The sequence below is a fragment of the Anopheles gambiae genome, chromosome 2 (assembly GCF_943734735.2).
Source record: "Anopheles gambiae chromosome 2, idAnoGambNW_F1_1, whole genome shotgun sequence".
In the NCBI taxonomy this organism is placed as follows: Eukaryota; Metazoa; Arthropoda; class Insecta; order Diptera; family Culicidae; genus Anopheles; species Anopheles gambiae.
In genome coordinates, this window is record NC_064601.1 from 94,161,722 (window position 1) to 94,187,836 (window position 26,115).

The window sequence follows — 26,115 nt, forward strand, 5'->3', positions numbered from 1 at the left end:
CTGTTGTTCCGAGGGATGCCACTGGCATTTGTTACTAAAATCCAACATTCTTTGGATTTGTTTATCGTCCTGCAGGATGGATCCGATGGAGGACAGGGATGTGATGCTGTGTGTTCCGAAATACCATTACATTGATTTGCATTGTTTTCTGTGTGTATGTGTGCGGGAAGACAGCAGAGCCGCTTTATTGCGCTTTGTTTTCCAACGGGTAAGAGAAAGAAAGTAAAAAAATACACAAACCAATCAATCGAAAATCAATCAAACTGGCATTTCAAAAACAATATAATGGAAAATATTTAGGAAATGAAGAATGCATGCTGTCATCCTTTCGACTTGGGATGGAAATTCAATTTTAAGCTACAAACAAAGACTGGCTTTTGGAATTGAAAGAACAGATGCAAACACGGTTTCAAAATGAAAAGTTGGGTTCATCATTTCGCAGCATGTAATACCTCAACTCAATTGAGTTGCCGGATGTCGATAAATCTAATAAAATTCAAAGAAACAATTGAGCGTGCTTGAGTCCTACGACCAAGCAAAACTGCAAAAGCTTTAACCCGGTTCAATGTATTGAAAATGAATTGCCAGGTTTTGCGTGCACCCCCGCGTCTTTCCGCACCAAAACCAAACCCCTTTCAATCACGTGGTTCGAGAAAATTGCTGGTCAATCAACTCAATAGTTTCAATTAAATTTTGCATCCCCGGTTACGATTTTCACCGAAAGAAGCCTTTGCAGATGGGGGAAAGGAAAAAGTGGCATTCACTGCATTCGCCGTGGCAGCGGTCCCACGGCGGCCGGCAGCAGTCCCAAGGATCAACGTGATGAAATTTATGCAATATTCACCAACCGCCATCTCTAACGGAATTCAATCACTTTTCCAACGCCAGCAAAACAGCAGCAGGTGACGGAGAGAAGCCGTTTAAATAATTCTAACCCTCTCTGAACCCTTCGCTCCGGACACGGTTGCACCATGTCATCAGAGGGCAAAAGTCGTCGGTGCGAATAAGCGAATAAGGATGGTGGAAAACCCTCCCCCCCAGTGCAAACCGGTGTATTTTGTGAGCGATCGTGAGCGAACGTTAAAGTTGGAGTAGGAGAGAAAGAAAGAAAAAAAAAACACGGAACGACCAGACTGGAGCAAAAAATAAATCAAAATGCCATCACAAAGCACGCTTCTTTTTTGCGTCCATTGGTCGTATTTTTCCCTCACCACACTGTAGCACACACACACACACACACAACGGCGCCATCATGCCGTCACACCGTTGCACCGCTCACAACAGCCACAGCAAAGCGCGATTTGTTTTATGAGTGTTTATATTTTGTTTAATTCATATTTTCCCTTCTCCAGCTGGAAGTTTTTGCCTTTCCTCTGGCTGGCCGTTTGCTGTTTCGTCCTGTGCTCCTGCGCTACTCAGCGTTTTATTTGCGTACGGTTTTCGCGCACCGGCACTGGTTTTTACGATTTATTTCTGTTCAGTTTGCTGTACAGTCTGCCATCTAAATAGAAATGGTGCCATTTAAGTCTTGCCGCCCCGAAGCGTTGCGGAAACTTTCGACCTAGCGCAAGCGCAGGCTAGATGGATGCTGGTGGGGATAGGGATTTTGTACCATAAAATTGAATTTCTTCCTTGCTTCTTTCTTTCGTTTTTTTTTTTGTTCCACACGTTCGGTGATTCAAATAAGACAAGATGTTTGACACAATGGTGCGCTAAACTTTTCCTCCGCACCATTTCAAAAGCTCTCAACACGTGTTCCCGGCGAGCGAGCGAACGCAAAACAGAGAATCACCAGAGGCTTATGGAGCGGGGTGCTGGGATGATGATAAACAGTAGGGAGGAAACGCAATACTAATTGCGAAAACTTTTAATCACTTTTGTTTTCCGCAATGATGCGTTCAATGGAAATTTTGAGACGTGCACAGCGTGTGCTGTTTCACATTCAATGTTGAGGTGGTGGTTAATATGTTTCGGTTCTGTTCGTTCGTTTCATAACTGTAGCGATTTTTTTTTTTCACGCAAAAAGGTAACAATTGCCATAAAATGCATGCTCTTAGGGCAATACAAAAAACACTCTCTTGATTTTTATTTAAATCGTGTTGCAAACTTTGCCACTTTATTAAAGTGTTATTTAAGACCAGCGGCCAGCAATCTTTCTTATCGGCCGAACGGCAAAGCAGTTTCTTTCGCGCTACCAATTTCTCCCATTAATCTTGCATTCAAAAGCTCCCAAAATCGTACGAAAAAGTTTAAAGCTTTCACAATCGAATGAAATTCATCACCTTGGGAAAGGCAACACAGCTTCTTCAGTTCGTGAGCGTGGCAGAAACTTTGGTTCCTTTTTCCTTCCACTGCTTGCAATGCATCTCGGGGGAGATAAATCACAGCTTGGAAATTTCCAATCACAATGGTTGCCGCTTGAAAAATGGTTGCCGCAATTCAAGCACTTTACTGTAAATATCGAGTCAGGGGTTTTCTTTTTTGGGACACTTTGTAGCTTCGGTATTGGGAATCAATGTTTGTGTTTCACTGCTTTCTGATGTAGCGAGGCACTGTGTTGCTTTATAAAGTCAGCTTTGATTCTCCCCTGGTGGTAGTAGTTTATGGTAGTCCTTTTTTGAGAGCAATCGACAATGAACTACTGATGATTGGAGATTAAACTAGTCTAAGCGATGTAATCACATTCGCTAAACTCTGTGTGCCTCATTTATTATACAATGACGGATGATAAGGAGCGAAAAATGATGCCCAATTCCCACTCACATCATCATCTTTCAAGGCCACAATCAGCAAAAGTATGCAGCATTTATCAGCCTGAGGAACTGAGTTCAAAATCACGCACTGTCTACGCCAAGTGTGTGTGTGTGTACCAAGCAGATCAAAGCACCAAAGCATGTTGCCCCGTTCGCTTGTGATTCCCCATCACGTGCTCATCCAACATAAACATCAAACTCCAGATGATGCTGGTGCAAAACAGGGGAGAAACGTGTGCAACTAATTAAATATCATCAATCTAAATTAGCAACCAGCTGAGCTTATTTTGCACAGTCGCTGGTACTGGTAATCATGAAATATTCAGCCAACAGCTCCGATGACAACAATGTAGGAACAGCATTTTATCGTGCAAGTGGCTTTGCCCACGCGCTCCAAAAAAAACTCGCCGTCAAAACAAAAGCGTACAAAGAGCATGAACTCTATCCACGAAGCTGGCTTCTTTTTTGCCACCCCACATCACTCATCGCCCGGGCACAGCAGATGCCACCACAGCAGCATCTATTTAAGCGCCGAAACACTAGCTAACCTTTAAGCTTGACCCGAGAGTGAATGTGTGTGTGTGCGTGTTTTTTTGTTGTTGTTTCCTAGTGGTGGAAATTTCCCGGTATACCTAATACGGTAGGAATATTTTATGAGCCAGTTTCGTTTCGAGCCGCGCCCGGAACCACGGACGCTATCTCAACAAATCACCTTCAATTAGATGGCGCTATCCGGCCCCGGACCCCAGCGTTGGACGCCGGCCATCGTCCGAAGTTGGTTGGTTGGGAGCTCGCTTGCCACCGTACACCGTAGCACGGGCCACCCAGCATAGCTAATGTGAAATGCGCATCCGTTAGATGATATAATCGAATAATGTGGAGCGACCGTGAGATGCTGCGCGCGATGCGCCCTGAGTATTGGCCCCCCATGCACGCTGTAGCACGGTAGCACGACAGGAAGGAAATTTGGTCAGTTTGTGACTCATTGGCTCCGTGGCTTCCGGCTTTGTTGGCGAGGGGCACGGGAATGGGCAGGAGATGGGTTCTATCGATCCAGGTACGAAACCCATTTGGGCTGATGTCACGCAAATTGGATTTCTACTACGGCGACAGTGGCGGCTACTCACTTGTGGCACGGCACGGGGTTTTAACGGTGGTGAAGGTTCCTAAAATGTGGGAGGAAAACATTATTAATTAAATGAAACGCAGCTCCGGTGAAGCTGAAATTGGCTAGAATTAGAACGTCGCTCCATTTTTTGAAAAAGGGTGTTGTGGATGTTTAGTGTTTTTATAATGTTATTTATTTAATTTTAGTCAACCATTAAAATACATGCAGAAAACAGCGATATCGCAAATCGTCATTTAATGTTTTACAACTATAGCTTTTGAACTTTAATCCCCACGAAGCAATGCTAAAGTTGCGCGAAAGCATCGTTACAGCAAACACTGGACACTTCTCAAATGATTCTCCGCCAAACAACAATTAATCTGCTAAAGATCGTAAACTCTACGAACGAGCACAATTTGAATGTGACTTGCAGCAAATCAGTCTCCAACACCACCATCATCATCATCATCATGTCATACCATAGAACGCTCAGCCCCAAAGTCCCTGTCCCCAAAGTCAAACACAGGTCAAAAATGGTAAAGTTCTGCGAATGCTGCGAATACCGCTCTTTAACGGTACAATAAAAGCTTCGAAACATTAAGTGGACACGGCAAGGCAAACGGCCACGCCAACGCTGCCTTCCACTTGGCCGTTCTCTGCGCAATCTCTCGCTCTTTCTCTGTCTCTCTCGCTTTCTCAGAGGACGCGCCCCCAGGCCATCTCGAAGAAAATGGTAAAATTAATAGTTATTCAAATTGCAGCTTAAGAGCTCCGTTTGTTTACATTCACCCTTAATAAAAGGTTTATCACTCTAATCCCGAAAGCAAATACAGACACGCAAATGAGCGTCCTGTTCATGCTGCTGCTGCTGCTGCTGCTACTGCTCGTGCTGTTTATTCTGCTAGCTGCCGGTGATGTTTTTGGTAGAATGTTTGTTCGAACGCAACCAAATTCCAGCAACTGGTCGGCAGCCATTGAAATGATAATGATAATGGCTTAAGTATTTAGCTCGTTCTCGACTGCCCCTCGACTCGCTCGGCTTCGGGGCTGCACTCTGGAGGGTTGTGAAATTAAATTATCTTCTTAAACATTCCAAAACAACAGCAATTATTGGACGGGGCTAGGCGGGGCAAACGAATGCGGAAGGACAATGTACTAAGACAAGACAGCAAACCGAGTGGACGCTAGGAAGTACACCTAATTCTGTAAATGTGTTTCTTGTGAAGGTAGCATTTGTATACCATTATTACAATATATTGAAGCTCTGTGAAGAAGTCTCTGAACTGGAAAAGTATCTATTTCCCTTTCAAATTTAAATGCGTACATTGAACTCTATGTTAAAGCCCCAAAGTTTGTAGTAGCCCAAGCTTATCGCTTTTATTTCCGATCCGAAGCCTTACCGAAGCTTCTTGAAAAGCTTCACCACCACAACGGGGTACACTAATTAAATTCTTATCACGAACCGAAGGCAATTCAGTAGCATTAGCGCTTAATGGTGGCTTAATTGCAAAATTATTATTCGGCGCCAGCACACTTAGCGGACCTGTTTAAATTTTCATAACCATTCCAGGCTTGGAGGTTTTCGGGTTTCAAGCAAACCACTCTTCGACCGAGCGGGACGCTGTCGATGCTGCCGGCGCGAACCGATGGCATCATGACTCCATTTGCTCATTTCCGCAAATTCCCCATCGACCTGTTCCCTTCCCATCGATCCTAGAGCATTCATCTAGGACCATTCCAAGGGGTCACGTCACGGCCGACCCCACGGCACGGGACGGCTGTTGGGAAAACCCGACCGATTCTCACGGATTCTCCTCCGAACGGTGGTTGTGTTGCAAAATTCATCATCCACAAGCCACCGTCTCCAGCTCCAACGAAAACGGCTGCACTGTCTGTGCTATCTGTATCAACGAACCTCCATTTCTCGAGCTGAATTCTTTATCAGGCGGGCCGGTAAGCGGTGGATAAAATTTTAATTAATTTCTGTCCGTTTCTTGCCCACACGATCGTTTAAAGCGAGGAGCGCGTGGGACGCCATTTTTTCTCATATTTTATTTCCCGTTTCTCGTTCTCGTAGCACTGTTTCGTAAACTATTCCCCCGGAGGAAACTGATATCTCTCGCAAGTGCTTTACTGCCGGTCACGGAGTTGGACATTTTTATATGAATTATCGCCCTCTGCGTGACACAAACACATGCTGGGTGTATTGTGTGTGCAACCTTTACGCGAGCTCGCGTACACCGTAGGTCGATCGTTGTGGTCGATGTGAGCTGAATTTTAAGCGCGGTTGCTAGCAATTCAAACAAACCCATCGCAATGCTACGCTTAAAGTTCTGCTCTATTTGTGGCTGCGTACGTTTTGGAATGATGGTGGATGAAGATTAAACGAGTTTGCTTCGCATACTTAGAAGCTAATCAATTATCTAAATGGCTAAGGTTTGAGCTGCATTTGCTGTGGCTGTTTACCCGCGCCGAGTGATTCCTGTTCATCCATCACCAAAACTGTGCTGATGGAATATTCCAGCCCTGCTTCTCCCGCTGCTTGCCGCTTGCTCTTTGGAAAGTGCCATTTCGCAGACAAACTTGTTACACTGATCAAGTAATAATTAAGTTTCGGGGGTGGGTACAGCTGGGTTGATTATTTTAATGAAGATTGGGTCGTTACGGAAGGGTTACGGCAGTCTCGTTAACCTGCCAGTTGTTTATACATTTAGAGGTTAGCAACTCTTCAGCAACTGCTTTGCACACTTAATGCTTGATGAAGCTGCTAAATTGATTGTTTCATTATAACGCGTCATCTCGGCGCTGGGAAAGAGTCGCTAGAGTCCTCATCAGTCGTCAACACTACATTATAAACTGATTTGATTGAAATTCCGATCAATACCTTCATATATTTTTTATTTTAATGGCGCTTCTAGGTAATAAGTAGTGTTCTTAGCTTGAAACTAATCCCTTATGTTTGATAAAGCAGCCTTGTTTGGTATAAAAATTCTTTCTGGCTGGTCTTTGTTCTGATACTCACTTTAGACATAAGCCTAGCTCCTAGCTTTTCCCCATCTCTTGCGTTTGAATGTATTTTAACCACCCTGGCGTAACGTAGCAGCGAGAACTAGTTATCATGCCCGGTGTTTAATTTTTGGACTCGAGTCTCTCGCTACTCGTCGCAAAACGGCGCAAATCCTGTTCATAAAAAAAAAATCATCCTAGGAGAGATAGATTCACCGGACCTTTTAGCTAGAGTTAATTTCCACGTACCTGCTCGTATTTTAAGAAACTTTAGGCTACTAAGAGTTGACCAAACTAGACGTGCATATAGCGATAATGAACCATTGACTGCGATGGCTATCAGATTTAATGCACACCATGACTCTTTTGACTGGAATTCCCTATGTTAATCTGTTTTTCTTGCTGTAATACTCTTAGTTATTTATTTTGTGCTGATGTTACATTGTACCGTGATGCTTTATGTTATTATAAGTTTAGTTTATAAGATCAGTGATGAGGCCAATGATGGCCAATCACTTAACATATACAAATAAACAAATAAACAAATGTTTTCATTTCAAAGATTCTGCTGTATATGGATATACCTAAGGGAATGCATGACACCAGAACTTGCGTAACAGAAGTTATGTCACTTACCATATCCGCTGATAGTTCAGTTACGTTCATGACTCAATTTAAAATCAACTTAAAATAAGTTTTTTAGATTTATTATAGTAAAACTCCTGCATTAGAATACATAAAACAGTAAATTTCATAAAACTATAATCAGCCTACATGAATTATTTATAACTTTCCCTCATGAAATCAACTGGTCGTCACTTAGATATTCCATCCAATTCTACCTTTTCGACTTCTACCTTTTCAAGTTCACGCTACCAAACCAGATGGTCATAAAGCCTACTTCACCGTACCTACCGTATGTGCGGCGTCAAAACCTGTAGCGCCAACAGTGAAACCGATCGTCACGCAAATATCCTCTCCGGGGCCGGTTCGTTAGTCACGCGACGCAAAACCTGCCAGCGAGCTGAACAATCGGTCTCACCGAACGCAACCGATCCCCCTGTAATAGGATATTGCGTCCTAAGTTCACCCATTTCCGTACCCGTATAATGCCTCCCCCTTCAAAAAACACCTTCAAATTGGGTAGCCGGAAATTGTTTTCAGTACGGTTGAACCATTTCCATCTACCGCCCGGGGAGGGGAAGGATGGGGTACACTTTGCTAATGTATGTGTGTTTGTGTGTGTGTTTTTTTCCGATCCTCACAAACACACACAGCGACTTTTGTTGTAATTGTTTGCTGAAGATTTTCCACCCGACCTGCTAAGCCTGTTTAGCGTTTCATTGTTTCCGTACCGTGTGTTTGGGCAGGAAATGAATGGCAGGAAATCACAAAAAGCGTAACACGAAAAGCTGTAGCAGCAACAGATACAGAGCGCAGCCAATGGAAATGAGTTCGCTGATGAACGAAATTATGTGCCGGGAACAACGGAAGGCACCATCAAATTAACTGTCATTCCAATTACAGCATTAACAGGGCACAAGTGAACGATTGTAGCCGTTGTTTCCGTTGTTCCGCGCACTAAGCTTCAATGCGCTGTCCGCGTGCAACAGACGACGCCATCGCGATGTGGAGGCAATTTCCTTTCCTTCGTTCGCCAAATTTAACAGCAAATAGCTCGTGATCTGCTTTCCATCGCGGGCAATTGTTTCCGTTTTGCCAGGGGTTTCCTTGCCAAGGGAGGAGGATTTAATGCCCTCTCAGTCTGATCGTCCTTAATTATTGTTCTCACACGCTCATTCTCTTTCTTTTTCTATTCGTTTATCTTCCTTACAGGTGCAATCTTCGAGCAGGGTACCGATGAGATACAGTCTGCGTTTAAGTTCGCGATGCTCAACCACAACCTCAACGTGACGGCCCGGCGATTCGAGCTGCAGGCGTACGTTGACGTCATCAACACGGCCGATGCATTCAAGCTCTCCAAGCTGAGTGAGTATTGCGGGTGTAGTACATTCCACGAATGTTTCGTGTTTTCGTGTTTCACTTTTCAGTTACTCGGAATACATTAACAATAATTCAATTTCCTATTACACCACCATCCCAAACCAGTCGGGGTCCGTCTTGAACAACAGCGATGAAATTGGGCAGAAAGGAAACGCCGCTCTCCCAAAATTGGCGTGCTTTACTTTCCGGGAAAATTCAATTCGCTTTTATTTGTGGCTGGAAAACACACCGCGTTTGGGACGCAAACAGCCACTGAGCTTACACAATGGGAAGTGAATGTTTGGCGTGGGCAAACACAGAGAATGGTGATAATGTGTTCGATTCTAGCGTAATTTTGAGTGCAAATTGACACAGAGCTTTTGCGTTTTGGAGTCACTTTTATTTTCAGCGTGAGTCACTGTGAGTCGAACATGGTATAAATTGCTTGTGTGCATAGCTCGTAACGCTTGGAGCGTTAAACGGCGCCAAACAAATACATGCATTTAATATCGATCACTAAGCAACAGCTAGAACAGCAAGCTGGCTTCACGCTTTGCACAGTTTCTCGCAATGACGATGATGTTGATGAGCGGTAGAAAATCAACAATACTAATTTTGTTTGGAGTGATTCGCACAACCGCCGCACTGTGTGCGAGAAGCCTCACGCGCCACGTTTGTCTCTTTGCGTAATTTGTGTTCAGTGACGCGCAATTGGTATACCAATCCCTTTTCATCATCCTTGAAATGTACACACATATATTCATCTTTGTTTCGTACCAGCAGGCTCATTACGCAAAAAAGGATCCCCTCAAGCGCCACTCACAGCGGAGTTGTGCGTTGCCAAGAATTTGACACAGTTGGTTACGGGTGGGAACCTTCTTCCAATTACATCCAACACGGGCACCATTGGAACGGTTGACAGGGAAGCGCTTTCTCGCGGAACGAGCTCCTATCCGCTATTGCCAGAGAAACCGTCACACCCGTAACCCGAAAATAGCATCCAATGCCTTCGCCAAGTTCTCTAGCGAAAGACGCCACAATGAATCGAAGCAGCTAGCATTAGCGTTCTCATGTGTGCGCGCGCGCCAGCCTTAAGACGCTCAGCAAACAAAACAATAATAAATAATGAAAATATATGAGAATTTGGCGCTCTCTGTAAGGGACGGGAACCCGTCAAAGAGAGGCAGAACCACCGGCGGAAGGCGTGTTACGGGTGGCAATGTTTTACCAGAAGGCGCGGGTAAATAAATTTAATTCTTCAATTTCAGTCTTGCGTTTGTGTGTGTTTGGAAGCGTAACGCAACCGGCCGAGCAAGGCACGAAAAAGGAGTAACAACAAAACACTTTCGTACGTACGTACGTACGTACGGCGAAGGACATTTTATGACAATGAAAATATCCGATACCTTACCGTCGTGTGGGCTGTGTCACAAACGCCGTGGAGTTGGTGGAAGAGAACGAAATTGAATTAAGGCCTCTCATGTTTTGCATTAATTGAATAACAAGCGCACGAAGGAAGGCTTCGGACGCTTTGCCGAGCAAAAGCAATTAGGGAGAGTTGTGTCGAATTCTTTTGTTTTATTTCAAGGCCACGATGCGATCAAAAGAGTTAAATTTTAATTTATCCTTTTGTATATTTTTATACATTTGACGACTGAGCTCTTGGTGTACCAGAACATATAAGTAAACAGTATAGACAACCGTTTCAATAATAACATCAACTCCTTCAATGAGATCCTGGAATCGATGCTGTTGCTCCTACATTACAGGGTTTTCCAATTGAGTTTAGACTAGCAGCATACTTTTTTTGAATAGTCGCAATAGATTCTTGACTAGCATCCTCTATTTTTGATTACGAGCAATGGATTATTCACTAGGAGCAATTGATTTCAGCAGGGCGATTGCTGGCGCGGAGTGACCAGATTGTTTTTAGAGGTTATCGGTAGGAAATCTAAAGCGAATTCGGTAATTTTCGGTAAAAACAACTTTTTATTCACTCACAAAATTTATTAAATTCTAATTTTACGTTGAACGCTGAATACTTAGAAAAACATTTGATTTTTGGTCAGAAAAATTGAGTTATAGTGCGCTCAATTGTAAACCGATATTCGATCGAAAATCGATAGAACTACATATGGTCAATCTGAAAAACTTGCCCAATCTAGCTTTTGGTTAGGTTTTGCCTGTGGGTCCACTACTGAAAATTTCAATTCAGCCGTTAAGTGCTTTTGTGTTGTATTGTGCATTAATAAAATCAAAACAATAGCACCGAAAACCTATCAGATAAAATATATCTGACTTTGTGGATGATATATAGTAGTAAAACAAGTGATTTAAACAAATTGGCGGATGAAATTAAATATTATCCACAGATTATTATTCAAGTCGATCTGTCACACCGGATGTTATAAACGCGACGCTCTTAGGCTGTCAAGCAGGGACCTGCTGAAATCAATTGCACCTTTTCAAAAATCTATAGCGCTCAACCCAAATTATATGCTGCTGGTAAGAAATCAATAGCGACAATTTAAAAAAAAATATGCAGGAAGTCTACAATCAATTGTAAAACCCTGTATAATTCAATAACACTCCCATGCAATATCATCAACATCTTTGCATAAACATCCATCTTAAACAGCCTACGGCAGCCAGATCTTGCTAATCAAACTGCCAAATTACGCACAGCCGTCAATTCGATAAAATCGATCCAATCGGCTGCACTGCGCGGAAGCCGCCCGGGAGACATCCAATATGGTTTCATCAGTGCGTTATGTGGTGTGATGGTGGCTTTTTGATGTTGTTGATGACATTGTCGACAGCTTCCACCGCTTCCAGAATACGACGACCGTGGGTGAGAGAAACGCGATTGCGATAATAAGATTATGTATTACCACTGCAGCTCATACAACGAGTTTCTAACATTCTGAGTATGTCCCACGAAAACACATCATCACACGTCATTCGTTCTTTTCGATCAATGATGATGATGGAAGCAGGTTGATGATCACAACAATTCTGCGTACGGGGAAAACACCTCATTTGAGACTATGTTGGCATAATAATTCAATTTGTCATACAAAATTACTCTCTCGCTCTCTCGCTCTATCTCTCTATATTCCTGTATGCTTAAACTCCTGAGACCTGAACACCTGAGACTCCGCAAACTTATCCACCCGAAAGAAATGTGCCAACCTATCACAAGAACCCATTTCATTTTATGTTTTCCACGTTGTTTCATTTACTCACGCAAATGTATCATCAGCTAACTTTTGATCAACCTTGACTGCCTCAACCCACTGCATTGTAAATTGATCAAGCGTCTACTAACACTTCGTATCATTCCCTTTCGCCACAGTTTGCAATCAATTTTCGCGCGGCGTGTTCGCAATGCTCGGAGCCGTCTCGCCGGATTCCTTCGACACGCTGCACTCGTACAGCAACACCTTCCAGATGCCGTTCGTGACGCCCTGGTTCCCGGAGAAGGTCCTCACGCCCTCGTCCGGCTTTCTCGACTTTGCCATCAGCATGCGGCCCGACTACTACCAGGCCATCATCGATACGGTGCGCTACTATGGCTGGGATCGGATCATCTACATGTACGACTCGCATGACGGTAAGTGGCTGTGGGGAATTGAGGGAACATTTCTTGCCTGGGGGCATTGGCAACTGCACTGGATCATTGGATCCGTCGTTTGTCAGTCTGGAAGACGTGTCAATCGCGAGGGTTGATATTTTTCGCCACGATTAGACGTTTATACTGTGTGTGGTACCTTGTCGCATAAAATGCTCCGGAAGGAATTTATAGGATGAACAATTTCACACGTTCCATCCATTCACCGGCGATGGTTATGAATGTGGAGCAGGGAAAGCTTAGGGAAATTCCAATACGTGACGGAGATGTTCTGATGAAGAATTGATGCTAGTATGTGGATTCACTCAACTGTTTGGAACGTCAAGTCAATATTTCACTGAATAAACTATTACACATATTTAGAGAAAGTCAATCTTCAATAGAATTCTTCCTTTTCATAGTCAAACGTTATTTCTTTGGCAAAACAAGTCATGTTTATTCGTTGTTTGGGTATTGAAACCACATTCTTCATAGCATCCAACGTTCTAGAAGCTCTTTTGCGTAAGCTACCAAAAGGATCCTTATGGAGAAATGTTTTCATGCAGTGAACAGCAGCTCTAAAGTAGTTCTTACTGACCAGCATTGTTTTATGAAGGGAAGAAGCCAATCAAACCCCTTCTCTCTAACATCTACCATCCAATGTACGCAAAGCGAAGCATCTAGACGAGAAAACAAGAGTATGTTGAGGATAGCTTTTTCTATGCGCTCTTTAAGAATAAGCTATCAGCAATAGACAACAACACGCTTTATTCGCAAACATAGTCAAAATAATTCTATGATCAAAAAAACCCATTTTTGAGGAACAACATCTTTTAAAGAGTAGACCTGAGACATGATTCAGTTCATTGTGCATACATGATGATAGTAGAAGAAATCCAAAAAGAGAAATATGAACCAAAAGATTAAGTGGAAAATTGTTGCTTACATTGTTCTTCGCACGACCTGCATGTTGTATGTATTTTACTGTTATTTTACTAGGAAAATCAATTCCAATCTTCAATCAAAGCTCCCAATCGTTGCCTACAAAGTATTATTTGCAATTTATGCGTTCACATCTTAACACCATAACGTTCAGAACTTGATTCATCGCCACTACTCCGAACTGATAGTGCAGAAATACATATCACAAAAGCTCCATACGATCGTATGTTACTCAATGCACGTGATATGCGCACGTTGTATCATATGGAAATAATATTTTCTTCATCATCATCAACCACAGTCTCCGTATGGTTTTGCTCTCCGCTTCATTGATATCTTAGTTTATTCATGTCATGTGCAGCCTTTCTCAACACACCACTAGCCAAAGACAAAGCACAGTGCTCGTAGTCTCGGAGACTGCCCTATCTAAATAAGCGCTTCCTTCAGCAGAACTGCATCCAGCAGCTGGGTTTACCCCCGATATGTACCAATTGCAATCGAACGAAACCATTCAATGGAGCAACTTTCAATCGACTCCTGCATAACTTCACCGAAGAAGGGAGGGGGGGGGCAAGTTTTCCTGCGCTAAAACCACACCAAAAGCCTTAAAAATACATGCTGCTCAATAAATATTCTCTAATACCTTCAGCGAAAAGCGATCAAACTACGGCCGTACCCACCGCCCGCACTCGCACAACTTTTGCCGAACAATCAACAAACCCGCCCGCAACCGAGCGGTCCACCCCAGCACCGAGAAAGTTTATTTTCCCCGTTTCCCGGAAGGTGGGTTGCGTCCGGCAGGGTGAAATCCATTGAGAGAAGCAAATAATTGTTTCACCATTTCACTGCCCCCGGAACCAGTTTCGCCAGTATTGATCGGACCGGTAAAACCGGGGCACCGGATAAAGGTGCCAGAAAGCTGAAGAACGCTAACGGGTGCAATTATTTTCACGATGCCAGCAAGTTTGAGTCTGCTTTCAGTTTACATCACAATTTGGGGAACATATTGTTAATTCGCTCGTGATGCGTTTTTTGCCCACCCATTACGTACTGTGGGAAGAAGATCGACGATTGATTGATACAATTGGTTGGTTGGAATTGCTTATTTTAGCTCGATTTAATTGCGAACGATATCCGACGTTACTGTGCAACATTCCGGTGCAAATATTATGACTCGCTAGACTGATAGAATATGGCTGACGTGAAAACGCAAGTGGAAATGAAATCCCAGTCCGAACTAGAAGCTGCAATCCGCTACGAACGAAAACAGAAACGTACCTCGCCTGGTGACGACAGGCTACGAGATGGGTGAATAATTTTCTTGCAATTGCCAAGCGTGCTGCCTTTTTCCTGCCACTGCAACGACCCAGTTAAGCCCGTTCCTCGGAAACCTGATGCCACATCCTGGGATAGGACACCAGGGGAAAAATGGTAGGGATGGCCGTGCATCAACCCCACCCTTTTCTGCTGCTTGTTCACGGATTTAATATTCTACGAAACTCCCTTCGCTTCGCCAACTCATCACGGTTTACTGCAATTTGGTCCCCGCCCTTTCGGTTCCTGGTGCACCGAAGTTTGCAAGTCTTCCGTCAGTCGACAAATTTCATTTCCCCTGTCGAAACTGGGAAAACGCTGCTGGAGAAGGTGCTCTTGGTGGGGGATACAAGTGGTCCTGTTGCAGCAGGAAATGCCACTACGCCGGGAAACACGGTCCCGGAAGAGGCAGAACGTCGTTTTCCGTCGTTCCGATTGCTGCCGTTGCCTTGCACTTGTACAGAGTTGCGTTGCGCTTTGCAGCAGGATAAAATCACAGCACTTCGCTCCCCGAGTACGCTCTCGCCCTCGGTGCGTACATTTTAAGTAGGAATGTTTTTGTGTGTTTTCTTTTTCACGCTCCGCCAGATGAACTTTGCCTTGCCTTGTGCTGCGCTGGTGCTGGCAGGGTGATAAAACTTTTAAATTCCCCTGTGCAGCAGAAAGCAGCAAAAGCAACGCTTCAATGTGTGCTGGTCAGGCTGGATATTTTTGCATAACTTAAGGTGTGGAGTAGCAGGCAACACAAAATACAACTGAAGAACAAAATACTTAACAACGAACCTCGTACAAAAAGCCACGTGATTCTTCTGCTCACTTGTTTCGTTGCTTTCAAGGCTTTTTTTTTGTTTTGGTGAAGCATTTTTCTCGCAGCACTAAACGGGCTTGATTGTTGTTGGAATTTCCAACCACAAAAAATGACCATCCATCCTCAAGCGATAAGTTTTCGCGGGATCATTCCAGGCTCAACTGTGTTGATCCACTTCCCTCTATCTCTCGCTGCACTTTCCATGCGCACACACACACACACACTTACAAAAAGCACGAATAAAATTTATTGCAGCTGCATCCTCGTTGTCCAAGTTCAGTCGTTCCAAGGCCTCAAACGCAAAAGTCATCCAGCAGCGACTGAATTCAGCATAAGGAATAGCAAAACCAACAAAAAAGGTACACACCACCACGGTAGAAAGATCTTTAATAAAAACCCCTCCAAGTGTAAAGTATTTTTTTCATTTGTGCTTGCGGAAGCAAAAAAGGGTGCAAGCGCAGGGAGCATGCTACAAATGTTAAAACTACAGATATGGAGCCCGGGTGCTTTTATCCGTTTGTTTGTGTTGTTGTTGTTGTTTTTTGCTATTCATTCGCGGCGTAGCACTCTCAAGGACTCAAGGCGCGAGCGCAAGCCTATCCAGCGAGCGGGATTGTTAGGCTTGGCACGAGATGAAAAGAAAACACGTCCCAAGAACAAATGCAAACATTAAGCGCGAACCGAACCGAACCGGGCAGGACCGTGGCAAAGTGCAGTGCACTGTTGCTTCGCTGGGTGGAAGAAATAGCGGGCATACAACACTTGCTTGCCCAGGTGTATTTGTGCGTGTGTGTGTCATACACACCGAAGTAGCGGCGCCACTTACATTTCCAGTTCCGGCGTTGGTTTCTTTGTGTTTGTGCTTGGTCTTGCCTTTAGCTTGCACGAAACCGTGCGGAGCATTTAACGCAAATGGCATTAACACAGGGTGAGCCTTTTCGAGACTCCTCACCCGCGGGCCCGCGTATTCATCTTCATCAACTTGCTTGCTACAATGAGTGTAATGCTGAGTGTTGAAAGGATGCTCTATAGTGTCCATTTTTGCAAAAGCTCTTCATGCGCGACAGCCGTTTGATGCTGTCAAGTCGATAGTGTGATGACTTTTGAAGTGATGACAGTCACCAGCTGGTACACGAACGTTTTAATGCAAGGAATGTATAAATTACGTTTAATGAGGAGGGGTGGGGGAGCTGTCGGAGAAGAATCAAAGGGAAATGTATGCTTGGGGAGTGATAGTGATTAACGCTTCAGGAGAAACAATGTAAAGATGAGGACTTACAGGAGGTACAGCGTAGTCGTAAATGCTGGCGCCAAAGGGCTTTACCACCGTGCTTTCTGACAAGAATAAATTGAATATGAGTATTAATGCTCAACTATAATCAAGTAAACAGACAACAAGTAAGATACAATTGAATTCTGTGCTGTTAGGTTATTCTTTCAACTAGTGTTGGGTAAATCTGATTCAGATTCATGAATCTGAACGAATCTTTGATATGATTCAATGAATCTTAATCCCGATTGCAAAGATTCATGAGTCTTAAAAATTCATGAATCTCCAAATATTCTTGAATTATCAGAGATGAATCTCAAAAGACTTATGAATTTCGAAAGATTCATGAATTTCAAAAGATTCATATCTCTAGGGTTTCTTGAATCTCATGAGATTCATACATCTCAAAAAATTCATAGAGCTTGAGCTTCTCATTATTCTTCTTTTTGCCAGCCTATACAGGCTTTATGGGCTTCTTGGCAAGTCCACGCAGCCGGATAGTTTGTTTTGCTACGGGGAGACGGTCCATGCGCGGCTTAAAGCCACGACGGGTTTAATACGATGATTGAGTTGTTGGGGATGTTGTTTGTTGAGATCGCGCAAATTAACTATTTTGCTAATTCTAACTATCTCTAAAGATTCATGAATCGCTGAAGGTATAAGAATTTTAATGAAATTATTAATCTTTGAAGTTTCATATATCTTTCGAGATTCATAATTCTTTGAATAGTCGATTCGAGATTCGATTCACTCATCACTGAAGATGCATATGAATGTATCCCATCGAAAGAGTCATGAAACCCAACACTACTTTTAACTATAAATAAACGCCTAGAATTATGCTCAATTCCAAACCTAAGGGTTACTTATTGGTGCTCTGCGAGATTAAAATGAACCACGACAAATAGATTCATTGTCTAGGTTTGGCTCTAGTCTATCCTCTTGTGAGTTGTCGTACTGAATTCTCTGGATTTGGTACGATGACTATGTTCTTTGTTTCATTTTATACCGTACCATCTTATTATAGCAAGAGCAGCTACAACATAAATTACCTCCAATACAAAAAAAACCATAAAATCTGCGATCAATAACACATTCTGTCCTTATAAAAGTCAATACAATGTCTGACACATTCATCTTTCCGATGATAAAAGTTTCTCCCAATCGTTCTTTTGTTTCGTTTTTTTTTTTTTTTGTGACACTATAGACAAAACACGCATCCCAGAATCAATGTCGGGATTGAAACGTTAAGACTCAAAAGCGATATTCCATTGATAACGCACCAGCTGCCGTGACAAAAAAAACCTCCCCATTTGCTGTACACATTCCATAAATCCTCACTTGCAATACTACCCCGAAACGAGTCAGTCAATCCGGTGTTATGATGAGTGTTTCGCCGATAGTACTTCCCAGTACCGATGGGACGGGAGGCCATCATTTTGCAATATTTATAGTAGTTTTATGTAAAACATATCACTGCCATGATTTATGTACCACCCCAAAACATTGTTAGGAGCTGACTGCTTTTCCTCCCCCCTCCCCCAGAACCCAGGGGGAAAACACTCTTTCTCTCTCTCTTTCTTTCAATGCACGAAAACCCTACCACACAACGGTGGTGACCCTTTAAGGGGAAAGGAAAAATCGCGCGTAATGAAAACACGTCGCCGCACTTTATGACACAGCAAGATCATCGGTGGCTGATAGAGTCAAATTTCTACAAATTGTGTGATGGCCTACGTTCTACAGTGTGCGGGTGTTTTGTGCGTTAGTGTGTTGGTGTGAAGCTCCACTCCATCTGGTTCACCCGGAAGTGCTTAATATCATAACTTTTATTGCTCCGCTCCGTTTGCCGATAAGACGGGAGAGGGTTGCACGTCACCATCACTCACGTCACGTTTCTGGCGTAAGCGGCGAGCGGCTCGAGGTGTAGAATTATGTAAATTTTTGCACCAGCCTAATCTTGCCACACCCATAACTCACGCCTGTGAGGTGGCTTCACGGTGGCGGTGGCACGAAAAGAGAAAACTAACGTTCTGATAAGCCCAAACAGCACAGTACCACAACCGGTTTGCTGGCTGGCTGTTGCTTCATCCGTGACATTAGCGGCAGAATAAATCATCGTTAAATTGATTCATCTTCCGGTAAGCAGTGTTGGGCTGTCTTATTTGCGCACCATAACATGCACACACCGTTCGGGAGGATGTTCTTACGCAAACACTTTTTCCACTAAACGCTTCCGTGATGAGTGCGCACAAGTGAAGCATTCAGTTTTCTTCGCTTAAAACTCTTTTCTTCACAGCACACGAACAGCACGCTTTCGCAAAAAGAATGCCAATTTATTGTGTGCCATGTATTGCTCCACAAACATTTCCCCGGAAGCTTACACATACCCGCTCAATGGGAAGTACTGAGAGTACTGGGAAAGAACCTTCTTTTTCTTTCTGATTGCAACCTCTTCGTACATTGCCATGTTTCACCATCGCTCTTAATATTCATTACGCATAAAGCAACACTGAAGCAAAAGGTCGGCAAAAACAAAAAAAAACGTGAGCATGAGCGTACGCCAGGAGCCTAAGTATTTAATATACGCGCACGGAAGGCGTAAAGAGCCCATTGACAAATACTTTCAACCTTTCAACCGTGCGTTGCCGTACCAAAAACCCTCACGTAAACCGTTGAACCCAGGCAGGCGTAGCAGCACGGGTGAAACGGGCGGGTAATCAGAAAATATAATAATATGAAAACTTTACATCTTTGATGTTAAGCAACGCGTACAGGGTTGTGGAGCGCTGCGAGTGAACCATCCACCACATACTTGTGCTTGCGAAGTTGGGTTTCGGTCGCTCGTAGCAAGGTAGGAGCCGTGGTTGGCATCCGTTTGTACGTTGCGTTTCCCCCATTCGGTCGAAAACTTGTTCTGGCCTGGAGCCTGGGGAAGCCTCAGAGCATCAAGCGGCCAAGAATGATTAGACACGACAGCGTCAGGAATCTCTCGATCTGCCACAAAACCGCAGCCCCGCCGGTGAAAGGCAATATTTTTCTTTGCCAATCTACCTCAATCTTGCTGGCAATGTGAACACACACACACGGCAAAGGCTGTCTGTGTAAGGTGGTACAGTGGGCGTTGTAAACTTTCCCCATTACCGGGACCCATTTGGCATTCCGGTGGGCAAGATCAAAACCACGCGGCTCCACGCGGAGGCAAACGGTAGCTGGCAAACGGTGTGTCCTAGATAAATCACTGCCCTGCTGTGTGTCCCTCCGCTAGTCTGGCAGCAGAGAACTTGGCCAAGTTTGCATGTAACTAGGTGTGTGTGTGTGTGTGTGTGTGTGTGTGTGTGAGAGAGAGTGTGTTCTTGTGACCGATCTCACAGCGAACGTGCAACAGTCTCAGCAAGATGGTGAAAATTCCCGGTTGACAGAAGCGGTAACCAAAAAAAAAAAGAGGAAAAGGAACAAAATGTGGACACACTTCCACACTGACCGAGGGCAAAGGATGCCAGATTACGTGTCGATGAATGTGAACGATGTCTTCGTGCTTTGGTCACTGGCTGGCTGCTTTTGATCTCGGTCACAGCCACAAAGCGCCGACACACAGCAACACATACACACAAACACACCGGACACACACAAATTTGGACCAACATTCCACCAGCGTAGCACACGCGGTGGAGTGTGCAGAAATTTGTAGCCGGGTTTTGGGGGCTCCTGGGAACATCCTTACCCGTTTCTCCCTGCTAGGAATGATGTCATAAAATTGTTGTGCAAATTACGAAACATTACAGAGTGCGAGGGGACGCGAGAGCTCCGATGGCAGGATGACTAGAAATTGTCTGGCATAAAAGGGGTAAAGGGAATAAGCGAAGTGAAATGGAAAGGCTGGAGAAAGTTTTTCGTTCTGGTGAAAGGAAGTTAGAAAAGGCGCGAGTTTAAATATTTATGAAAATAATATAAATATATTTATATTAGCTCATGAATTTAAATAATAAGAAATGCCTTTTCAAATGACACATTTTAATGGAACTGACGTTTTTAAATTAAAAAATGCATATTTCCAATTTGAATTTCTCTGTATTCAACACAGGGTTTTCAAAGTGAATTTCGTAAGTAAACATTGTAATTCACCGCATGCCAAATGTTGTTCCACATCAATCTGACATTTCATTTCCATCAAAGTAATTTTCAATGTCTACAGCATGATTTTCAACAGGACTCATGCTGGATTGAGTTTGACAGTGTTGAAAATTATGTGTTGAAACTGAAATTTCAAAACATAAAATCTTTATAAAATAAGTTAACCTTTTTTTGTTGTACTCACATTCAAAAATCTTTCACGTTTAACATTATCAACGCATTTTGTGCTTGCTGCACCTTCTCTGCTGCAGTGATCGCAGCAAAAAAAAAATCATCTCCTTACGGTACTTCTATACAGCGATAAAAACCCGAATGGGTGGAAGTAAAAATGCATTCAATGCCCACAAAAAGAAAAACCCAAGATAACTCAATTGTGCTAAACCAACCAAATCAACCATCGCCCATCGTGTCGAAATGTATCATCTATCCAACAGGCTAACATCCATGGGAAGAATTTGGGAAGCATCCTTCAACCAAACAAGTGTCTCATGTCACATCGCACGTACCTCACATGCTTGCCGTCACACAGTCGAGGAATAGCTTCAAGAAAAGCGATGAAACTACATCGAAACAGTCAAATGGAGCAGCTTCATGTGTGAGGGCAAAACATGCAACTGGCAGCCAATTGACGGCAAATTCACTTTGAATATTTGCAAATCCGTTGCACCGTCTCAGGAGAAGAGATAGTGGATTTGCAAAACATAAAGTTGGGCGAATGTTTCGTAAAAGAAAAGCCATTGAGCTGGCTGGACAAAAGCCGGTGGTATGATAGGGGGAAAGTTGTTTGCTTTTAAAGTGTTTTGCCAATGGTTGTTTGTCTTGTATACTAAGTTTCATACGATTATTTGCTTCTTTCATTTGTTCTGTGTATTCCTACCAGTATAAAATAAGCTTTAAAGAAATACATAAATGAAATAAAGTATACAAGATGTAATAAAAGATAACTGTCATCTAACTAAGGCTACGCAATTCTAAAGCATTGTATCGTATTGGATCTGAGAAAATACATCTCATTCTGATAGGCACTCCACTGTACACGTGTAAAACATTTTTCGCGGAATCCATTCCATTCCTTTCTACAGAAATTTGCCGCCATCTTTATCCATCAACAACAACACATTAGTAATGTTTTCTTTTTCTAATCGATTCCATTCCAAGAAGGTTGCCCCACAAGCACTGCCAACGAGAAGAGAGCTCTGCTGTTTCATTCCTTCGCTCAAGTCGTGTAAAAATTTAAAGCAAAATAATACATTTCTTAAGGTCCTAAACCGTCTCCCTCTAATACCACGATATCGGTTATGGGTGTGTGTGTATGTTTTCCCATCGTTTGATCTGAATCAACGCCCAAAAACACTACACCATTATTGATCGTTTCATTTACTTTTGCTGCCCCGTTCGTATCCCATCCCATCGCGCGAAGCTTCCACGGTACCGGTCCATGGCAACACGCGGCTGCGGACGGCAAAATTGAACGGTAAAGGAATTTCATTACTGTGCTGCTGCTGTTGCAAATCCTGCCCGGTTCAATTTCCGCCCAGTGAGCTTTTTTCCTTCTTTTTGCTGTGTGAGTTTGGAGCGTCTTTGAGCGCCATTGGGAAGGCAAACCGAAAACAAAAAAAAAAACACACACACTCAACGGAAGATGCAGCTTCGGGTTTCCGCTTAATAAAACGAGCCATCGGACGCCGTCCAACGTTTAGCCGTAAGTTTCAGGGTAAGAATAGTCCGTGTACTTAGAACGGATCTCATTTAGCGTTGACCGTGTACTTCCGTCCCGAGCAAGAGGTGCATTAACGCTTCCATCGGGTTCGAAAACGCGCAACACTCAGATAACTTAATTAAAACCGTGCGTCCTAGGGGAGCCTTTTTTTTTTGCTCCTTTTGGTAGATCAAACAAAATCCCCCACGTGATGCTGGGATCCACCCGATCCACCCTGATGTCCCATAATGTCCCTCAGCCGTGCAGCTACAAAACTATGCTCCAATTCCAACCGAGCGTACACGATGTGTTAAACTTTACAGCAGCAGCAGCACAAAAACAGACTTACAGCCGTTGTTGTTGAATCCCTGGGGAATCCCAGTAACAAGCAGCTGGGAGTCGGATTTTCCAACGATTTCAGTGCTTCTGTTTCTGAAATCCTGACGGTTTGGAGTATTTGCTCAAAGCGACAAAGCGCTTTCACCCGAGTGGACCCACTAGTGAATGGCAAATAGAGAAAGTCCACTGGTGAAAAGTGTTCTCCCACTGGTCCTGCAGATACAGTCTCTCTGGCCTGGAGAATGCTGGAGTTTGTTTAAATTTGGTACTATTTGTACGAAGTAGCACAGCAGCTTAAGTTTCACCACAACACAGGGGGGTATAGGATACCTCCCGGGGACATAAGCACATGTCGCGTGCAGGCTCACCGCGCTGGAAGGGACACTTCCCAGGCAAAAGTCTTCCCTTTTTGATACAGCACGTTCTTGACGGACATCATCGCTCTTCACGAACAAAGCCGGAAAGAAAACGCGTTTGTCCATCACGAACCATTCAATGGTAGTGGTTCCTATTTCAGCACCAGAGACAATTTTGTTCCCTATATCTTGTGTGCCTTAGGGCACCGTTGTTCAGCCCTGCCCAGCGAGCGCGCGCTCGCGCACACACGCGCTGGTTTCGATTTCTTTTACTACTACTACAAAGCTCAGTTTTGCGAACTCGGGACCACACATCAACATCTCCCCGATGGTAATGGGGATGCGTGCGAAATGTATATCGAACGTGCGGCACCAGTTCGCCTAAACATTGAACATTTTCCACCGAAAACGAAACTCGAGAAAGGCGTGTACCCGCAGGCCACCAGTGGGACGATATGGGAAGGAGTGTTGATTTTATGTTGACATTCGGCTTTTCTATTTTCCCCGAAAAAGCCTTTTCCCACAACCACTTCCACTGGGAATGCAATAAGCTGACCCTTTTCCCATGACCTGCTCGTCCACATCTGTGGGTCAGCGTAGCTGTCTGGAAGTGTAAGATGAGCAGCGCCTACTGTACGGGCAGAACTTTCGCTTCGCTTCGGCAAACACAAGCGGACAGATCTGGTTAACGGTTTTATGCTGCAAAACAAATCGTTAAAAAGGAAGGAAAATACATGCAGCGAAACGGGAAATGTGATTTCCCTCTTTTCTTGTTCGGTTCTGGTGAATCGAAAGGAAAATACAGGAGCAAAAAAGGAGAAAAAATGATATGCTCCTTTCGTACGGTTGACACACACACACAGCATGGATGACACGTTTTGAAAAGGGAAAAGCTTTCAAGAAGCAACTTGGCTGATGGTTTCGATGGACCCAGCGCAAAGCGGGTGACGCTGTTTAGCAAGCGATCAAGATAACGAATCACATTTCGTCCTCGTTTGCTCAATTTAATGTAACGAAAACCGACAGCGAAAAGCATTTTGCGCCGTCAGACGGCGCAGCAGCAGTCAGCCCAGAAAGCGGGCAAGCGAACCTATCGGGATTAACGGAGTAACCGCTGGGAGATAAGGTTCGTACCCACTTACGCTACGAAACGATGCTCGATGGTTTCTATTGCAACATAATCGTTTCGGCAGACACACCAAGAGAGAGCACATCAGCGGGAAATAGAGGACCACAAAGCAAACAAAGCTTCAATGGACTCTTAAGTCCACACTGATCCGCTAAGTTTAGTTTGTCATATTTTTGTAATCATTTCAAACGGTTTCGCACCAACCATCTGCTAGTGTGTGTGTGTATGGAAAGCGGTCGAAATGAAACAAAAATAATGCTCGAGAGCATACTCTACTCAGCAGCTCGGTATGCAAATTGGTTCCAACGATAGAGCTTATGCGATTACACCTACTTCCCACCCCAAACGTCTATTGCGGCTTGTGTTTAATCTTTACTCTAGATTCCATTATAAGAGCGCATGCAACGGGAGCCCTCGGTGCTCTATTTTCGTCCACACAAGTGCTTCAGCCTACCTTCGTTGCAAGGCTTAAAACGATAATAATACAGCTTTTTTGATTTATGGGTTAAATTGTCGTACAAATTTCCACTGAAGAATGATCATCTCTGTGCTCTTTTACGCAGGTTTAACATAAATGAACAATATGCTATTTGAACCTTGGTTTTACCTTAGAAGAGCTCAGTGTCAGGAACAAGCAAAAATTCACTTCACTAGAATAGATTATAAAATAATGCCTAAAAACGACAAAAGCGACGAGCATCATACCAGTCAGCGGTGGATCAGAATCAAAAGTTAGACAGAGCCACAACCACAGGCACCGACCATAATCTCCGGTTTGTGGCAGTTTCGAAACTCGAACATGCTCAGTACTGCGCACAAAACGCACCCGAACATGGGAGGTCTCCTGGACTACACATTGAGCCGGGGCTCGTTCTGAATGGGTTCGTACATCATTTCCTTGTTTAATGCATGACAGCGTGCCGAGATAAAGCAATGGTCGGCGTGTGCATTATGCAACGATGCTCCAATGCTACCATGTGCAACTGTCTGTACTCAAATGAAGAGAGAGAGTGAGAGAGATGGAAAGAGCAATAGAAAAGGATAGTGGACAACATTCAGGAAGTTACACACTAGCACAAGGGACAACTTTTCACACCGGAATCACCATTGGCAGACATAGAACACAATAAGCGAACGTGCACACACACTCACACACACACACACCAATCCAGGAACGACACACTTACACCTTGACGCCTTTCTGTTTAACGCTCTGGCACAGTTTCCACCCACCCCCTGGTCCCGCATGACCTGCCCCCTTCCTTAGTTTCCCTCGCATGATGTAATTAGTATGAGAATGTCGTCCAACCGAATAAATAAGCTCTTTCCCATCCCCATTCATCTGTTGTTCTGCTCCGCACGCCTAATCCCGCAATACTTCTTCGCCGTAATCCGTAACCCACCCCCAACCCCCAGTTCGCGCTGGCAGGAAAACGCTAAGCCCTCGTTACAGTGTGCTATTTCCTCCGAAGGAAATTTGCAAGCGAAAACTTTAGCCCATCGCTTTATCGGGGTGCTGCTTTACTTTTTTCTGTGTGCTTCCTTCTCTCTCTCTCTCTCTCTCTCTCTCTCTCTCTCTCTCTCTCTCTCTCTCTCACACACACACACATACTCTTCCCTTAGCTTACACATTCTACTGTTATCATTGACACCTCATGGCGCAC

The 26,115-nt window shown here is 43.9% G+C and overlaps 1 protein-coding gene across 7 annotated transcripts in view; it reads left to right on the plus strand.

The window, feature by feature from the left end:
* LOC1276693 (glutamate receptor 1) overlaps nucleotides 1–26,115 on the plus strand; it is a 63,877-nt gene that overhangs the window by 12,026 nt on the left and 25,736 nt on the right. For all 7 annotated transcript variants that reach the window (XM_061644843.1, XM_061644849.1, XM_061644842.1 and 4 more), the window contains exons 3-4: nucleotides 8,704–8,856; nucleotides 12,206–12,463. In XM_061644843.1, the coding sequence (XP_061500827.1) occupies nucleotides 8,704–8,856; nucleotides 12,206–12,463 (411 nt within the window). The remainder of the gene's footprint in view (nucleotides 1–8,703; nucleotides 8,857–12,205; nucleotides 12,464–26,115) is intronic.